This window comes from Cyclopterus lumpus, chromosome 7 (genome assembly GCF_009769545.1).
Source record: "Cyclopterus lumpus isolate fCycLum1 chromosome 7, fCycLum1.pri, whole genome shotgun sequence".
In the NCBI taxonomy this organism is placed as follows: Eukaryota; Metazoa; Chordata; class Actinopteri; order Perciformes; family Cyclopteridae; genus Cyclopterus; species Cyclopterus lumpus.
The window spans coordinates 18,064,968-18,084,505 of record NC_046972.1 but is presented as its reverse complement, the minus strand read 5'-3'; the positions used below and the strand labels follow the sequence as shown (position 1 = coordinate 18,084,505).

Sequence of the window (19,538 nt, the reverse complement as noted above, 5' to 3'; positions counted from 1 at the left end):
AGCAATTTAAGGAACACAACTCAGACTGGAGCATTTAGTAGGAACATTCCTACAATGAGGTGGAGTGGTGGTGTTTTGGTGGGGTATTTTCCCCAAATAGCCGAGCGGGGGTTAAAAATCCCTCGTTTCTCGTGCAACTCAGTGGCAGCAGTCTGTGAAATTTCCAGTATGCATGAATGCAAGCTGGGTGCTGCTTTCTTCAAGCCGAGCGGGACGCACGCAACCTTCTGACTGAGCTTCACGCTTTTCTTTTTTTTCGCCATCTTTGCTTTCTTTTCTTTTTTCCCCTCAACATCTGACGGATGTTTAACAATTATCAGAACACGTTTTATTCTCACTGCAGTTGAGCCGTTTTAAATTAAGCCGAGGTGAGGGAGGGGGAACGACTGCCCCTTGCACCACATAACTTGTGTAAAATGTGAAGTATGTGCACAGCGTCCTGCTGCTCGAGCTTCCTCAGTCCTGCTGACAACGTGAGACCACTTCACCTTGGAGTCTAAAACCTGAATTACTATGGACATGATGAACTTGAAGATTCAGTGCATTCTAGTGTTCATCACTTTCTATGTGCAAGAGGGATTATCAAAGGATTACGAAGCAAACCTGGGAGCAGATTATCTTTTACAGGTATATTGTCCTTTTATTTACCCTTTTTCATTGATTGTTGCAATTTGTGCCACTTTTTTGTTTAAACAACCCCCTCTGTTAAACCAGGCTGAATCAAGGCAGGAGAACAGTGTAACAATAATGATACATAAAGTGTAAACAATAATAACTGAACTTCAACTCCTATATCACAAATGTTTGGTTGATTGGTCTGCAACATTCTTAGAGATATAAAAGTCCTTCAACAGCTCAAATACAACCAGTACAGTGTCTCACTTAGTGCAAACATATTAAATTGTGCTATTTTTTTTTTTTTACATCAATTATATGAATTATATGTTTACCTGTAAATGGTTTCCACTCGTTAACTTTAATGTGTATGTTAAATTCCCAGCAATGACCACCGTATGTGGTAATGTATTGACACAGAAATGACTTGTGTGCAACATTAACATTTGAAAGCAAACCGTGCAACCCTCACTGGCCCTGTATACAGTGAAAGCATTTATTTCCAGTTCCACTTCACTTCATTCATGAATGGCTTTAATTCAGGCTATTTTGACCCAAAATAGGCAATTTGTGGAGATTACTTTAAAAACAAAACATTTTGAACAAACAATGGTACTAATACAGTCTGCATCATGACATTGTGCCATTGGGTTTAATTAAAAGCACATTTTGCAAAATGCACTTGATGTAATTGCTTGTTTCTTTCCCAGAGAGTAAGACATCAAAGCAAACCAACAAAAGCAGTGGTGAGTTTTTTTTTTTTACATAAATATGTGTTACATAAAATACCAGCTATTTATCCAATTGTATAAGATAAATAAGAGATTATCCCTTTATTTACTCCTGTTAAACATGATTTACATCTATGAGAAAATTATATTTATATATATATATGTATATATATATAATATATATATATATATATATATATATATATATATATATATATATATATATATTTGTAAAGGTCTGTTACACACATTTCTATTAATATATTAGACTTTTCTCTAATATTAGATTTGTTCTGTTAAATGTTAGCATACACAATCCAAACCATTATTTAAACTAAAGCATCTGACAAGTTTAGAGAGAAAAAGTCAACAGCTACTAGAGACATGGCAATTGGGCCAAGCTATATCAGCCACTTAATCTTAAACAAATTGTATTTTTTAAACTGCTCATATGTTGTTGTTTTTTTAATGATAAATAATGTTTTAAAAAGTGTCAAATAAATGTAGAGCAGTAAAAAGTACAATGTTCCCTCTGAAATGTAGTGGACATAAAAAAAGAATCATAAAATGGGCTTGTAACAACGGTACTTGAGTAAAAGTACTTAGTTTTTTCCACCACTGATACAAAGTGACTCTCAGAACGAGCTTCACAGACAGGAACACAACCAACAGCACCTCTCAGGGGATCATCAGTGGCTCCACTGTGTTGTCCCCTCAGTTTGCATCAAGGTTAACTGTGAAGCAATCCTCTGCAAGCGTACAGTAATTTGGTTTATATAGCACAAACCACAGCCTTCCTAAATACCAGTGAGCTGTGGGTCTGATGTGGCTCTCTTCCTCCTGCCCGTCTCCTCATCATGCAGTAATGTGGCCCGCGCTGACCAGATTGGTCTCGGCAGGCCGACGTTACCCGAGTAAACACGAGGTGGACGGAGACGCCGTGCTTTGTGTTGTAGGGCAAACCGTGATATGGGGTCCCTATACTAAGCTTTGTGTAAGGGTGGTGGGTTTAAGTACGCACACATGGTTGTCTGGTAGTCATACCTGATAGCTGGTCTGTGTATGTGTCATGAACCCCTAGTTATGATCTGTGAGGATGACAGTCATACAGAAAGTGGTGGAATGTAGATAAATACATTTACTCAAGTACTGTATTTAAGTTCAAATTCAAGGTACTGCACTTTACTTGAGTACTTATATGTAATGCAACCTAATGCACTACATTTAAGAGATAAATATTGTACTTTTTATATTTGTCTGACAGCTTTAGTTACTGTTCAGACTCCATATTTTCATACACTCCCTGCCCATTGGAAACAATGTACAGTAACTCCTGTGATAAACTGATAGATGAAGTGTTTTCTTTATGTGCTGAGAAGATCTTCCTACTTCTTAATCTAAATAAACAATTTAAAAAGCTTCTTGGATCAGCTGGATAATGCATCACAAAGCCAAAGTAATAGAGACAGCGATGCTACAAACATATCATGATCTTACAGAATATGATGCATTGCTGTAAATGAAACGACCCAACGGTTAAATTAGTTCAAATTAACACAACCATAAACATCGACAGCAGTAAAATGCAACATAATGTACTATTAATCCCAACATTTCATGATAAACAAAACCGACAGACATTTTTTTTCTTCTTTTGATTGATCCATTTTGCTGATACATTTGACTTAAGTAATATTTTGAATACATGTATTTGTGATGTCACTAGCTGAAGGTGACAGACTACCATGTGAAGTGTTCAGTGGTGTCCCGATACGCTATTACCACAGTCCAGAGTTCAATATGGAACCAGCTCCCCATCACCAAGGAGGCTGCCTTTGAGGTGGACCTTCCTTCTTCTGCTTTCATCTCCAACTTCACCATGTAAGTCACCATCTTTCTCTTCTACAGGATACAGTGTTTCTATATCACTACATCCTGTATTTGTTTATTTGCTTATTTGAGTGTCTGTCTCTCAATTTCCTTTACTTTTAATCTCTAAAATCACTGGGAAAGTCAGGAAATGCAACCGATACTTATTTCATTCACGTTGTGTTTTGGATGGTATTTCCTCACAGTAAATGGGGTATCGAAAGTGTTGACAGGAAATATTATTTCTTGCCTGTATATATAATATTAACTTTCAATATGGTGAGAAATTTAAATAAATAAAAGTAATGTACGGGCAGCATCCAGAAATAAAACTTCAGAAGAATTATGTCAGGAACTAGAAATCCGGTCCAGAGGAAAAATGCATAATTTTGATTACCAAGAGGGTTAGCTGAGCGCTCTCTTTCAAAAAATGCTATATATAAACAAGACAAATAAGTCAACATTGCAGGCCAAACACCAAACCTGGAGCTGGATTTGGGAGCGGAAGCAGGTCAGGAGGAGGGGGACCCTGAGGGCAGATGAATACCTGGCTTTGTAAGTGCAAGTCAGAACGTTAATAGAGAAAATGACAGGAGTTTGCCAGTCCCTCTTTTCTCCCCCGCACAGTTTACTAAGGCAGCCTGCCAGTTTAGATACGCTACACACACACATGCCTACATCCACTGTATGTATGCGTGCCTACATGGAGGTGGATGTAGACTTCGATTTTTTTTAAGTATGTGTGAGTCTGGAGTACAGGATTTTCTTTTACAACCATAATCCTTCACTTCTGTCTTTCATTGACACGCACTCTTACACACACACACATTTTCTCAGTCGTCTACAGTCGTCTGCACATCACCAAATACCCCAAAGGGGGGGGCGAAAAGCTGTGGCAAATGTGTTGCGTTAAGTCTTTGGCATTTCTGTGTCTAACTAAGAACTCTGTGTTCTGTGTGTAGGTCACTGATGGACACACGTTCCTTCACCCCCTCTCAGCCAGCCACACATATAAATACAAGCGCCTCCATTTTCCACTCTTGCCATTCTGCTCAGTTTCTCAAACAAGACCCTGTTGAAGCCAGTGGGTTTATTTGAGTTAGCCCTTGATGTTATTTTTCTCTTTGGATATATTGTTCAAAGGACTTGACCTTAATTTAGCACCTTGTCACGTGACATCAGTGGTCACCGAAGTCTAGGACGTGCACTGTGTGAATTGGATCCCACTTTGGAGTGGTGGTTTTGGTTGGGATTTTAGTGGGTGTAGCCGACAGCGGCGCTCCCTCGGAGCGTCATCTGCCTGCAAGATCTCTCTTCATTATTGCTGTTTTTAGAAGGAAATTACACTTTTCCGCTCGCCCTGTTTATGACCCCCACCTCCCCTTTACATGTTATAAACTCCATTTGTAAACAAGCGTTGAGCGTGTTTGTGAAGCGACTTTGTGATCGCTCTGGAAATACAAGCAGCAAAATACAGTAAATCACGCTCAACAACTCAATGGAGGCCATGGCGTGTTTCTGGCTGAAATATAATCTGGCTACTGTGACTCACACAGAAAGCTGTTTCTTCCTCCTCTTTCCTCTATCCCATCAGCACCTCCAATGGCAAGGTGTATGTGGCCCAGGTGAAGGAAAGAGCCGCTGCCAGGAAAATGTACGATGCTGCTAAGAAGCAAGGAAAAACAGCTGGACTTGTTGCCACAAAGTCAGTCCCAGGTTTCCTTTTCTTTTTTCTTTAACTTCCACAAAAACAACATTTCTGAATGTTAAATCTGTTTCTTTTGCAATGTCATCAGAGGAGACTGACATCCAATCCAATAGTGTGAGATTTGCTCCCCTCTTACTCTGCTGCGTTCCAGAGAGAGGGAGATTGAAAAGTTCCGTGTGGCAGTCAGCGTGCCGTCAGGAGCTCGGATGTCCTTCTCCCTGTCCTACGAGGAGCTGTTGCCTCTCGACTCGGCCGCTATGAGCTTATTTTTGGGTTTGAGGCCAGGACAGCCTGTGCAGAACCTCACGTTAGATGTCAGTGTAACGGAGCGGACGGGCATCAGTTTCATCAAAGCCTTTCCTCTCAAGACGAGCCGCCTGCTCTCCAACACTGCTCAAGGTACAATATGGCTATAAATATAAATGAGCTATTACCTGTCTTTTTTTAGAATCAGGATGAACAACTTTCAAAGGAGAAAATCAACCTTCAATGCTGCTGCACTGTTTAAGGTTCAGGTCCCCAGCCTTGTACCTATACCATCAGGTGTTAAGAGCAGTGACTGTATAAAGCTTTAAGGAATCTCAAGAGACTTCCACCTTGAAACACTTGATTAGAGAAGTAATAACAATGTGTTGATTGACATTGATGTTTCAAGGAATAGTTTATATATTCATAATATTTTGGGAAATAATCATATATACTTTTTCCAGGAGTGTTAGATTAGAATATTAATGCCACATTTTTACAGTAAATATAATTGGTAAGCTTAGCTCCGCATAGGGAATAGAAACATGGAAACAGCTGGACCGGCTCTTCTCCAGGTAACAAAGCCTTGTTGGAACCGTAAGGTTGCCATGAAACCCGTCTTTTTTTAAACAATTTTTTTAAACAATTTTTTTAAACAATTTTTTTAAACAATTTATTAACAACCAAGAGATAACGTTATGGGTGCTTTACTTGTACCGTACAGTCTGGGTATCTAGAAAATAAGCCCATTTCCCATAATATCGAGCTATTCCTTTTGTATAAATGTTGTAATTTTTTTTTAAAAACATTTCTAATAACTGCCACATGGATGCTACTTTCCTACAGGCGATGCAGATGCGCCTGCCTCCACTCATGTTGAACATAGCGCTGGCTGTGCTCGGGTTCGCTACAGTCCCACTCTACAGCAACAGAACAACATCTCCTCCAAAGGTCTTAACGCAGACTTCATCATCCAGTATGATGTGGACCTCAGAGATCTCATGGGCGAAGTCCAGGTCAGGAGCATCTGATTATGCCCGGCTTGTCAAATAGACATGAGTATTTGTCACAATACAGAAATGTGTCATTGGTAACAGTAAAAGTTGTCCTCTCCCCCATTTATTTTTTATTTAATTTCTCTCAGGTATATGATGGCTACTTTGTGCACTACTTCGCACCCAGAGGGCTTCCTGTGGTTCCGAAGGATGTTATATTTGTCATCGATGTCAGTGGCTCAATGATAGGCATTAAGATAAAACAGGTAAAGTGGACAAACCTCATGGACTCGTATGGTTCTACGATGAGAGAATTTGCGAATGTATAACAATGTTCTGCAAAGATAATGTGTATTTTCTGTCAATAATTCTAATATTTGTTGTCAGTAGACCAAGCAGGCCATGGGCACCATTCTCGGGGACCTTAGAGAGGCAGACCACTTCAATATCATCACCTTCTCAGACAAGGTTCACACCTGGAAGAAAGGACGAACAGTCCGAGCGACTCGGCAAAATGTACAAGATGCCAAAGACTTTGTAAAGAGGATTATTGCAGAAGGATGTGAGTTGAAATGTGATACTGTTTGAGTTGTGGCATTGTGGTCAAGGTGATTATCGTATCAAGCTTTCTTATTGTTTTTTCTCTTCCTTCAAAACTGATTAATCCACTCTTCTGTATCAGGGACCAATATCAATGCAGCTCTGCTGTCGGCTGCCCAGCTTGTCAACCCTCCATCCTCCGTCTCTACCAACCACCTCTCATCTCGTCGTGTCCCTCTGGTAATTTTCCTTACTGATGGGGAGGCAACCATCGGAGTAACAGCTGGTGACACCATCCTTAGCAACGCCAAGAAAGCTTTGGGCTCCTCGTCTCTGTTTGGCCTTGCCTTTGGAGACGATGCAGACTTCCTCCTCCTGAAACGCCTGTCTCTGGATAACCGTGGCGTGGCGAGGATGGTTTATGAGGATGCTGATGCAGCTTTGCAGCTGAAGGGCTTCTTTGATGAAGTAGCTAGCCCTTTGTTATCAGACATCCAGCTGTCGTACCTGGACGATCAGGCGTTTGACATCACCCACGCCCTGTTCCCGAATTACTTCCAAGGTTCGGAGTTGGTGGTGGCTGGGAGGGTCAAACCAGGAGTCAACGACTTCAAGGTGTCAATGTCCGCCACGGATTTAAAGCAGCGGGTCAAGTTAGAGAACGATGTGTTGATTACCAATGGGAGTGCAGAATCACTAGATTGTTCGGGAGGTTTAAAAGGAATATCCAGTTTTGTGCGTCGTCTTTGGGCGTATTTCACCATCAAAGAGTTGTTATTGGCCAAACTGAATGCTACTGACCCTGCAACTCAACGGTTACTGGCAGAGAAGGCCACCAACCTGTCCCTCAAGTATAACTTTGTAACACCAGTCACTTCTTTAGTTGTAGTTAAGCCAGACGTAGATGAAGCAGCTCAAACTCCAACCACCATAAAACCCACCGTTGCAGCCACTACAACCACGATAGCAACGACCACTACCGCCACTAAAATATTAGCTGCTGGTCCTGCAAAGAAGCCCAGCTCACCTTCTATCCCCAGGTCTGAAAAAAAAAAAACAGACCCTCCCCAGCCACCTCCAAAGCAAACTAAAAAAATATCATCACCAACTTCTACAGCAAAAACAGCACCATCTAAGAAAACCTCAACAACTACCAGTCCCAGCTCTGTCAAAACTGCCCCAGCTCCATTCTCGGGTAAAAAGCCCACTCCTTCCAACAATGAATCCAAAACGGCCTCTCCTCCTCCTGTCGGTAAGATACCCACCTCTCTGCTGAATGCTCTAAAAACTGCGCCACCCCCTGCACCTGGAAAAGTGTCCACCCCGCAGCCCAAAACCTTGAAAACAACCACGCCCTCCACCACAAAGACCACCACAATGTTAACGTTGACCACCGGCGCCACACCTGCGCTCAGCTCGGTGAGAACCGACCCTGCTCCTCTGCCCGGGAAACCCCTCACCCCTCAGCCCAATACAGCGAGGACGGCTCTGCCTCCGGTGAAAGAGAATGTGCCCTCCGCAGAGGCAGAAAACGCCACCACATCTGCTCCAGATGTGCCTGAAATCCCCACCGCTCTGCCCGAGCTCACCTCTCCCACCCCGGCACCAGCTCCAGCTGTGGATGACAACAACACAGAACTGAGCATCGCAACCTTTGTGTCGGCCACCTTTGCTCCTATGCCTGGTGTGACAGATGGGCCACGCCTGTGGGAAGCAGCAGGGCTTCTGGGTAGGTTATGCTCTGATTCGTCTGTTGAGTCTAATCTGCAATCATCAATCAAGTTTCAAGCTGAACATCATGAAGGCAGACTTTTGTATATTTTTTCCTTATTGAATGTTACTTATCTCTCCACAGATGTCTCTACTTTCATTCAAAGAAAAGGTGAAAGTTAATTTTCTCTTTTTATTTCAGGGACAGACCACTTTTTGTTCTGAATTTTAAATTTAAATGAATGAATGTAATAATATACTCTGATGGCTATTTGTTTGAGATATACCATGATAGTCAGCTACACAACAGCATTGGAACTGAATATAAATCAATCTAATGTTTGATCTCTTATAGATATCGACCTTGTAAAAGGTGAGTATGACTTCTAATGCTTGCTATACGTTTGTTCTCTGTACATTTTAAATTCCCTCATGATCGCCGAACGAGAACTGAACTTCGATTCTCAATGCTTGCCTCCATTTCCCAGACTATGATGCAACCTATGACTATGACTACGATCTCAACTATGATGCCTGTAAGTTTTCAAATGCTTATTAGAGGTCATACTATGCTTTTCAGGACCGTAAAAAAAAAATTCTTGATTTATTTCTAGGGGATGACACAGCAGACTCTGAAGCATTTGGTAAGTATTCAGTAATACGTAATTTATTGCAGAGAGACTACAGGTCTACTACTATCTGTGTAGACCTGTCATTGATTTCAGTGTTTGGGAGTGAGGAAGACTTCCTCTAGTTGAATGTCTTGTGCTTTTAGATGGTGCTCCCTCCAGATTGAGCACCCGTCCGGGTCTTCTCCTCATCAGGTCAAGAACTTAATATTTTTCCATATTTTCACTTACAATGCCAAATACATGTTCATATTTTCATGTACCTGTGTTGTATTAATGCTCAAATGTGGTGCGTTGTAGTTGATGGAGATCCTCATTTTGTGGTCCAGCTGCCAAAGCTGCATCAGAACCTGTGTTTCACAGTCGACGGAAGAGCCAATGACGTTCTCAGGCTGTTGGAGGAACCAGAGAGAGGTATGCTTCGACATAATATCTCTCATTTCAGTGAGGTGTGTGAAGATCATCTGTTACTAAGACGAAATAAGTATATTACTAAATGTGTGCTCCCTTTCTCCTGAAGGCATCATTGTTGACGGCCACCTAATGAGAGCTCCCTCCAAGCACGGTGTAGAAGACCGCCCCCGAACTTACTTCGACCGGCTCACCATTTCCTCAGTTACAGGCGGCTCTGGCGACATCATGATCACCCTCTCATTGGACGCTGTAGTGGTGGAAGGGGAAGGGCGGGATACTCTTCCCATCAATCAGCAAGGGTCCGTGGCGAGGCAGGGTGTGACGGTCACTGTGGACAATCATCGGAGCTGCTGGATTGAGCCTGAACACGGGTGTGCGGTTCCTGGTTATGTTCCATCATTATGAACACCCCAGCTACCTACAGATGGCTCACCTGGGTTTCTACATCACAGATGGACGGGGGTTGTCTGCCTCAACCCAAGGCCTGCTGGGTATGTACACATCTGCTCTTCACTGATTCTTTGTATGCTGCTCACTGTCCTTCATTCCTACTCGAGTGGACTACAGCACTGTTATCATCCAAATGTACTTTAAGTGTCAAAGGTAAAGTAAAAGTAAAGTAAAAGTAAGTACTCATCATGCAGAAAAATGTCCCGTGACTGATATGTTATTATATATGACATTATTTGATTGTTATATTGACGCATCAGTAATAGCAAATTGCTGTTGAAGCTGATTTTGACTTCTTCATATACAGTTAAGTAGCTGTGGTAAAAATGTAATATAATGGATCCCAACCTAGGGTCAAGCCCTTGGTTTAAATGTGACGGGACATGAGATACAGCAGGAAAAAAAAAGTTAAGCTATAAAATGTTTATTTTAACTTTTACATAAACATTGGACACTTTTAACTCAAACATTTATTTAAATACAATTACCTCAGAGGTTTAAAGGAGAAAGGTTGGAAACCACTAGTTAAGGTGTTTAAGAGTATTTTGTAATCTTATTTGAGGTTTTATAGGTAACATTTTAAAAGTAAACTGTCAGATAAATATAAATAATACAATATTTTCCCTCTAAAAGAAATATAAAGTAGCATGAAATTGAAATACTTAAGTACAAGTAGCTCTGTTCTATATGTACAGTACAGTTACTCTCCACCTTTGTCTGCCTACAGGCCAGTTTCAGCACGCTGACATGAGCGTCAGAGCGGTGAAAGATTATCTGGGTGGAGGCGCAATGCACAATGAAGCCATTTCATCCGCGGGGATCCTGAGGTGGGGATCAGAGAAAATGCGGGTCACCTTGCAGGACAAGACGCTGAAAGACACAGTGCGGAAACGCCACATGGGCAAGTGTTGGGTGGTGCCAAAGGCAGAGGTAGAGAGACTACTGGGTCATCCATATGAGAGCTACGTGGTGGATCATGTGTAATTCTAGCTGAGTCGGCTCCGCCTCGTTGCCTCTCGGCTGCACAGCTCAGGTACGGTTATTGGACAAATGATGAGCAAGAATTGGGACTATGTGAGGATAAAATGAAAAGTGGCCACACATTGTCTAATATTCTGTAGGGAGCAGTGGAACACAGGTGTGGTTACAATAGAGGAAAAGAGGGGGTGACATGTTATAAGAGTAATGAGGATGTATGGTTCGGCAAATATAATCAAGGACTGAACGATGTGGTTGTCCTCCATCAGTGAATTTGATTTGGATTCAAGCTCTGTGTATCTTTGACAGAGTCTCTCTCATGTTTGCATGGCAACCACAAAATGTCCATCTATGCTGCAGCAGTTTGTGCTCGCTCCAAAATGTCTTGCACACTAATAACTCTGTCCACGACTTCAAAGATGTTTATTAGATTATTCTTCTGTTTTGTCTTGGAATGATTATTATGCGAAGCCTTGTAATTATTAAAACTGTATCATTTCGTAAGTTGTATTTTTCTAGTACAAGTGTATATAAAATATTATTTTATGTATGTGTAGATACTCCTCCCTCAAAACTCACCGGGATATTGTGATTTCATAGAGGGTACACAAAACAAAATCAGGCTCTTTCCAGGTTTGCCATGTGCTTTTTATTTTTCTATTATTTCATTCATAGTTTAATTCATGTTATTTGTTACACAAGACATTAGGCATTGCTCACAAACTAGTGATCAAACAACGACAGTCAGTTTTCTACTACTCAGCCTGAACTATTTCTTTTGTCAATTTCAAGGGATATTGTCAATAGTGGTTTCCAAAAATGCCAAACTGGATGGAAATTAAAACAGTACAACCACACATGAAGCTTTTGTTTTCAATAAATAAAAAGAGATGACAGTATCTGATGCCGAGGAAGGGCAGGGGAGGGAGGGCTTCAGATATGTCTATATTCAAAAAGTAAACAGTATTCCAGTTTTTATCAGACAACCTGTTTCCAGGATGAAGACCACACACAGTGCTGAAAGATGCACAGCGCGAACGAACAGCTGTATAGATTTTAAATTCAGCTTAAGCTTTTATTCTTCCTTCAAAACCGGTTTCTTAGGAATGCTAATAATCATATTAAATCATGATGCAACACTGAATAAGGTGAATGTAACACATGACACAGCAAATAACAAACAAAAACGAAGAAGAATTTCTGAGTGCATCACTTTAAAATTCATTTTTATCATCGGAACAGAATCTAATAGCATAGCATATTCAACATTTGACATAAACCTTTCCGCCATACGTCAGTGAAATTCAAATAAATAGAGCATAACAATAAGACACGTGAACACCCCAAACACAGGACAGCTTTGTTTAGAGTTGCTCGGGGACTTGTGGTGGGTGAAGTGAGATGGAACTGCTTCAGTGTTTTAAAGAAACCGATCGGGCTGTCTCATCTGTTTGTTGTTGATGTAACAAGCCACAGATCATCCTGGCTGAACGTGAACGTGCACTGCAGAGATATGAGGACTGCCCCCACTCAGGTGTACAATAACAGCCCTAATAGAATACAATATCACTTCTATAGCGTTCAGTCTGATCTGCAGAGCAACAGACACCAACAAACTGTACTTTTAACTTTCCAGCAACTTTTGCCAATAACAGCGGCACCATTTTTGGCACTAGACCGACCTGCCACTAACGATTAGTTAAAACAAAGCAGTCAACTGTTGAAAGGGCCCAAACATTTTAATAAGACCCCAAATTAAGGCTAAAACCAAATAAAAGCATCTTGGTTCGTTCTGGTGGGGCAGCACCTGCAACTGTGGCTCCATACTTTTGCTACAAAGTCTTTGAAAGTTATGGGAATATCCAGCTTTTCCCTCTATTTAACAACTACAATGTTCCATAGGATTTAGTCCCCCAGGGAATGACTTACCTAAATGACATACACAAGGGTTGAAACAACCAAGACACAATCTGGTGCTTTCACTATGTGCCGAATATTCAGTCTTCCTCCTCTTCACTCAAAAGTGAAACTTTCCAAAAATCCAAAACATTTCCTACATACACTCTTTTCCCCACGACGATACACTTCCTCACATCTCAATTTGCCGTAATCAATTAGTTTTTCATCGCTCAATCCAAATCCTTCCGAATACTTCATAGAAAGCCTCGCCTAACACTAGAAAAAAATCCTCTCCATGCCTCTTTTGTTTCAGACATTCCCTTTTTTTTCAATGTTGCACTTGAAGACCACAGTTTCAACCTCAGATCTGTAAACTTCATAAATTCAGCCAGTGAAATGAACACCAAATATATAGAAATAAAACTCTCCAATAATTTAAAAATGTTAGAAAGTAAACTATTCAAATTCAAAATTAACATCACACAAACAGAGATAAACAAAGGAACAGTTTTTTGGGGTCAGGGGGGGTGGGTGGGTGGGTGACAGTTATTAGCCACTGGTTAGCTTGCCTGCTAGCACAGGGAACACGACAGCATTGCAAAGTGAGAACTGTTGACAGAACAGCCCATTTATATGTAATTTTTCATCACATTATTTTTTTTTCGCCTGACCAACAGATTTCGCAAAAGAAAATAGGAGTGGCGTCTTTTGACGAGAAACAGGTAAAAGACCAAGTTAGAGGAAAAGTGAAAGCAGGGTTGACAGGAGCGATGTGTGGAATGGTCCAGCCTTCATACCGCAGTGTCATTTTAAGTCTATGTACAATACTACTGTGTGTAAAAGATGCATGCATGTCAACTGGAGGAGACCCTTCCAGAGGATTCTACACTAAGCCATTACAGATCTCTCGGTTCAGACCTCTCAATCCCATCAATCTTCCATCCACCCAACCTCTGACAAGAGGAGAAAGACGTTACAGAAAGAATGAAATGCGTGGAAAATTGCCAACAAGTAATAAATTCACCTATAATGATAATAGTTAAGACATGATTATACTGTAAATTCTACAATGGAATGAAAGACCATATCAACCCTGCTTTTCAGTGACAGAGATAAGGATTGTGAGTATTTATACGCTGTGTGTGTATGTGTATGTGTGTGTGCGTGTGTGTTTGTGATCATTTATGTGTTTGAACGTGTTTCAAGAGAGAGAGAGGGACGTGAGGAAAAGGAGGCAAACGGCTGAGGGCAGGCAGAGCTCAGGAACACACCCCATCCGCCTCGCTCCCACCCATTTGTTTTTAAAGGCCCTCTACCACGAGCGCTGCCGCACTCTTTCGCCCCGCCTCCTCTCCCGGCCCCGCCCTCTCTCGGAAGCCCCTCTACCCACTCACTGCTCATCCTCCCCAAACACATCGTTCTGTTTGCGCTTCATGTTCTCAAAGTCAAAGTCGCTGCCCGTCATACGTTTGTAGATGTCCTTGATGTCGTTGCAAGTGGTCTCGAAATGAGTCGTGGCATCATAGGACCTTGAGGCGAAGACCTGGGAAAGATACCAAAAAACAGGAGTGAGAATTTACAGCCTTGCTAGCGGCTCTGTGAACTGAGCTAAATGCTTACGTCAGCATGCTAACACGCTCGCAGAAACAATGCTAACCTGCCGACGTTTAGCAGGTAATGTTTACAAAGTTCACCATGTTACTTTAATCTCACTCTGTGTCATGAATGTCAACCCATTAGAATATATCTTATTCTATTAGAGGAGATGATGGTAACATTGTGATTATGGATAAAGCGTCTGCTGAGGAGGCTAGCATAGTTAGCTAGCGATGTGACCTCTAACTCTATATGAGCTTATATAAATACACATGCAAGTATCTGAACATGTATAAAGACACAATGCCAACTTTCTAGGTCACAGTGTGCTACTTTTGCAAAGAAACAGTTTTGGACAATCTAGGTTTCCACTCAACAGCATTTCGTTTTTGTCAGGAAACTTAAACCTTTTTTTTTCTCTTACCTGACTATCAGTACCATCATCTGTGGGCTCGTAAAGGTCACTAATAGCCACAAACCTGTCGAAAGAAACAAAAAACAAACTCCATTAACAAGTATTATCATAGGGCTTCTTTTATTTTATTATTTGTATATGTTTAGTTCTATAGCCGGCTTGTTTGTAAAACCATAAATGCATGAATTGTTAAAATGCTGACTTTTGGTCGATGGGCTCCAGCAGCTCCAGGGCCGGCTCTATCTCAGCCTCGGGCTCGCTGGTTTCCACTGTGGTGCTGATGATGGCAATGTACTTCCCCTGGGCTGCCACATTGTGAGCATAGGAGATCATGCACACGTAGATGTCTGGAGAGTTGACAGAAGGGTTAAGAGGAGACAAGACGTCTTAATGCTGCATTAACTGGGCTTTTTGGGGCCACTTGGAGGCAGTGGAAACAAGCTGTACACACAACACTACCGTATTATCCCCCCCAAACAGTTGCTTATTTATGCTCCCAGCAGACAATGAGAAACATTAACATTTCTTTATAGTGATGTTTTTGGCCACCTCCAATGTTCATACTCTTTGTTTATATTCATCATCTAGTCACTTTGTCTGTCATGTGGTGCTGGCACAGCAGATTATTTTAGCTTTTTTCCTGAGAACAGTTCGCTGCATCTGGAAACAAGCTGATGAGAGCAGTGAAAGTGATCCAGGTTGAAATGTTGATATAACAACATTTATTATCGCTGCTTTTAGTTTTAAAACTTTTTTTAAAATGCTATCACGTGAATATTCAAAATGTTTTAGCGCTCAGGATTTATGACCTTTTTTGCTAAAGAGCTAAAAGCTATGGGGGGTAACCAAATTGGCCTGTTTCACTTTTGGAAATATGCATACTTGATTAATCGTCATAAGAGTGCTCCTTGATATCTCCGGAGCTTAAAATCAAATCAATTACATTTAACAGAAAGGGCATCTTTGTAATTAGTCTTCCTGCTACAATGTCTAAGAACTAAACTCGACTATTTAGCTGGCCAGTCAAACAGTGACAATAATCCTTACCCGAGTTGCGGTTGACTTGATTCTGAGGGATGATGATCTGGCAGGAGTTGGAGTCATTAGTGTTTTTGATGGGGTGGCTGAGGACGCAGATCACCCGGATCACCTGACCCGCCTTCCGGACGCGGTCCGTGATGTAGCTTGGGTCGCAGATGAGCTGCTTGCAACGGGCCACCTGCAGCAGGAATGACACAGCAACGCGCATGGAGCATCTCAAAGGACTTACTTTTTGTATCACCTCTGCTTGAATAAACGGAATGACTGATTGTAAATCTGCATAATCATGGAGAATAAATCAGCGTACCTCGCCCTCAGACTTCACTCCAATCACATGGCCATCTTCCATCACTATCTCATCCACTGGTTTGTTCAGCATGTAGGTCCCTCCATAGATTGCACTCAATCTAAAATGACAGGTGAATAAGAATAGTTAAATCATGGAGTGGGTTAGTACTTTTGTATTTACTATTAAAGACCAGCTGGAATATATAATAAAGCACTATATATAGAATATATATTAACAATAACCTGGCAAATCCCTGTGGCAGCTCTCCCAGACCATACAGAGGGTAGAGATAGGGGCTCTTCCCATACCGTGCCAGCGACTCACTATACAGCTTGATACGATTGATCGTCTCCAAACAGGGAACATCAAGATAGCTGAAGAAGAAGAGTAGACAACAAAGGAAGATAATTAATAGGAATAAACTGAAATAATTTGATACCTCTAATTCTATGCATATTCACAGCCAAAGGGTATTCTACATACCGTTTTGTATATTATTTTGTTTATTTTGTTACAGTATATAATGTTAACATTATAAATGCAGTTTATGTTTGACGTCATGCTGTTGTTCTTACTCATCTGTCCTGTAGAGGGCCAGGGCGTGGCCAGTGAAGTCAATGACATCCTGGCCGAGGTCAAACTTCTTGTAAACGTCCCTCATCGTTGTGATTTTGGGGTCCACGCCCTCAAAGGTCTTGGGGTCATTCTCGTCGAAGTTGGCCACAAAGACTAAGAACTTCCGAAACCTTCGCTTCTCAAACATTCCCATCAGATCTGGAAATTCAATCAAAGGCTTATTAAAGTAGTCCATGATCCCTTCAATGTGATTTATATACTTTACTCTTAATATCTTAGACGTAGACATATTTGAGCAACTTACTTGAGGCTAGTGCCTCGGTCTCGGTCGACGGCACCTTGTAGATCTTTCCGCCTTTGTAGACAAAGCTTCCCTCCACTACCTTAAAGTCCAGGTACCGTGTCACTTCTGTGTATAGCAGCATCTTCACAAGTTGACCTGCAATCACGCAGACAAACGCATGTTACATTTTATTATTTGTCATCACAGAGACTGCCAGTTCCCCTTAAGTAGCCTGATTGGTTAATTCCTTTTCCTGGGCCTTATCAGTAACACCAATTATCTATTAATTGTCCATCTCTCTCCTCAGTATATTAATTTCTTGACAAAACCAAATCAGTGATGTGGGACTGACCGTTAGCCATGAGAAACTTGGGGATGAGGTCAACGTTCCAGTCCCTTCCTCTGCCCATTGACTCGGGCGGACTATCTGGAAGAGTGAAGCGCTTGTACAGCTGTAGAAAACCACAGTAAAGGGAAACATAAACAACATCCTGCGAGGATGAAATCCATGAAGATGACAGAAGCCAAAACATTTCCGGGGGATACGGCGGTGAACAAATGAAGACAATAAAAACAGCAGCTGATGCACAATGACACGGGACATAAACTGAGATGTACTGAGGGATATAAAACATATTGATTGCTTTTATAGATCCAAGGGGCCCTTTACCTCCTCCAGAGGGGTGATGGAGGAGCTCTCTCCACCATAGTAGGGGTTCCTGTCCATGTGTAGAACCTTTTTCCCGTTCACAGACATGATCCCGGACAGAATGCATTCCTGCATGAAACAAGATTCAAAAGTCAATAAGTAAAAATGATTGAACATTGCTTAGCAAAGGGTTCTCCCAAAGATGTAATAGAAGACGTGAACGATAGTTTAGAGGTTTTGACACAAGGGTGCGGGGAGGAGAGAAGGAACGGTGTGCGCATGCGCGACAAGATCGGATCATCCATGTATCTACTGTAGTAATAATAATAATAACAGTAATAATATGTGTGATAATGTCTATACGTAGAACAATATGCGCATGCCATTATCACATATTAAAATACAAATGATGATGGCTAGCATTCACAAAAAGGATATTTGATACCTGTTAGAAAACTAGTATGGTTTATGGAAAATGTCAACTGTGCACGCGAGAAACCTGGATTTATATCTCATTAAATGTATCGGGCACATTTCCGCCCCATCGGGTGCGATGACTGAAGGGAATTGCGGCGACGGGAGCACAAGTGAAACGCTCAGTCATGTATTCAACCCGTGCTCAGGCCTGCGCCAACCTCAGGATGGAGGCCTGTCTATGCAAAGAGGACCATGACACACTGGGGTTACGCCTAAAAGATGCTACTGGGTGTAACACAACACTGAGCCGGCTGTGAGAACAATACAAAATACTTTTTTTTTTTTTAAACTCCTGGACGCACTGCTTGCTTCCTGTCATGCAAACGCATGTCGAAGTACATTTAAAAATATATATATATATTTTCTTGTAACACTCTTCTAATGTCACAAGCACACAGGGATGCAGGAGGCTTTCACTTGTGGGCTCGGACAGATGAGAGATGGCTTAAATAAATCCGATGGAAGCTCGCACAATCAATCTGTTTCGTTTCCGTGTAATAAAAGCAAATGAAGTATGACTACTTACTGTGAGTCCGGTGCCCAAAACGATCACATCATATTCCTCATCCATGTTGTATCGCCGCCTTTCCCGTCTCGCCCTCTTTTTTTGCCTCGAGAAATGAAGGGTGTTAAAGGAAGGAATTACCAGCGAGTCCACACAAAGAGGGGATTTGAGCTCACTTTTCTCTGCCCGCGTGCTTTAAACGACTCGTTCAAAGTTAGGTATTGTTTTAATAATCATTAGGCATTCATGACCAATGGAATAAACTGTCCACACTGTCACCGGCGAGGACGACCAAAGATGGCCCTGATCGTGGAGCGCTCTAGAACAATGTTAGTGCGCGTCGGAAAGTAGTGCGCATTCTCCTCCTCATGCCACACAATGGACTCACACTGAAAAGCTGGCTGTAATAGGAAACCCCGCTTCGAGCTGGCGTTATGACGCGACCTTGTATATATGTAGTTCGTTTCATACTTTGGTTTAGAGTTCAACATGTTTTTGCAATTTTAAATATATATTTGTCCCTTTTCTATCCTTCCTTTCCAGTTGTAGGCGCAGTGGTATCCCTCCGCCACCACAGCTGTTTGGATGGGAGTTGTTTTCACTGACTGTCAGGATAACAGACCCGTTTTCAATAGAAAGAACATCATTTAAAAACTTTTATTTTCTTGCTTGTTTTTTTTCTTTTGTTCACTGTTACAGAGTCAATGCGTCATATGTGGCTGATGGGACATGATGCCACAGGGAGTAAAATGGCCACATGCAAAGGCGTATGTATCAGCACCATGGACAGCTGTCAGGTATGCATGTCAGTCATGTGAAGCGCGGTTCACTAGGTTTGTCAGAGTATTGCACATTTTGTATTTTGGCATTGTTATAGCATCACATATTCTACATGCTTCTCCGGTAAAAATACATAAACAAAT

General features: G+C 41.6%; 2 protein-coding genes across 2 annotated transcripts; one reads left to right on the top strand and one right to left on the bottom strand.

Annotated features, from left to right (window-relative positions):
- The first annotated feature begins 385 nt into the window (after positions 1-385).
- itih6 (inter-alpha-trypsin inhibitor heavy chain family member 6) lies at positions 386-11,521 on the top strand. The gene is given in 18 exon segments (XM_034536453.1): positions 386-627; positions 1,326-1,361; positions 3,073-3,227; positions 4,810-4,920; positions 5,075-5,322; positions 6,016-6,185; positions 6,314-6,430; positions 6,555-6,726; positions 6,847-8,433; positions 8,560-8,586; positions 8,770-8,787; positions 8,903-8,950; positions 9,029-9,076; positions 9,212-9,238; positions 9,344-9,457; positions 9,564-9,817; positions 9,819-9,948; positions 10,635-11,521. Coding segments are annotated over 18 exon segments (3,633 nt in total). The 5' UTR covers positions 386-513; the 3' UTR covers positions 10,892-11,521.
- Positions 11,522-12,094: 573 nt separating this feature from the next.
- gdi1 (GDP dissociation inhibitor 1) lies at positions 12,095-19,141 on the bottom strand. Its single transcript, XM_034536519.1, has 11 exons — positions 18,637-19,141; positions 17,655-17,762; positions 17,337-17,436; positions 17,006-17,140; positions 16,701-16,899; positions 16,368-16,499; positions 16,144-16,243; positions 15,843-16,014; positions 14,998-15,142; positions 14,805-14,859; positions 12,095-14,327 (listed from the first exon to the last, which is right to left on the bottom strand). The coding sequence occupies exons 1-11, from the start codon at positions 18,679-18,681 to the stop codon at positions 14,175-14,177; spliced, it is 1,344 nt and encodes a 447-aa protein (XP_034392410.1). The 5' UTR covers positions 18,682-19,141; the 3' UTR covers positions 12,095-14,174.
- Between the last annotated feature and the right edge of the window lie 397 nt (positions 19,142-19,538).

Bases quoted from the DNA above. Each gene is read 5' to 3' on its own strand.
- gdi1 (XM_034536519.1), bottom strand. From the start codon at position 18,681: ATGGATGAGGAATATGATGTGATCGTTTTGGGCACCGGACTCACA. The intron at 16,900-17,005 runs GTAAGTTGCTCA...TTGAATTTCCAG, and splicing joins GACCGAGGCACTAGCCTCAA to ATCTGATGGGAATGTTTGAG. The intron at 16,015-16,143 runs GTACGCTGATTT...TTCCTGCTGCAG, and splicing joins GAGTGAAGTCTGAGGGCGAG to GTGGCCCGTTGCAAGCAGCT.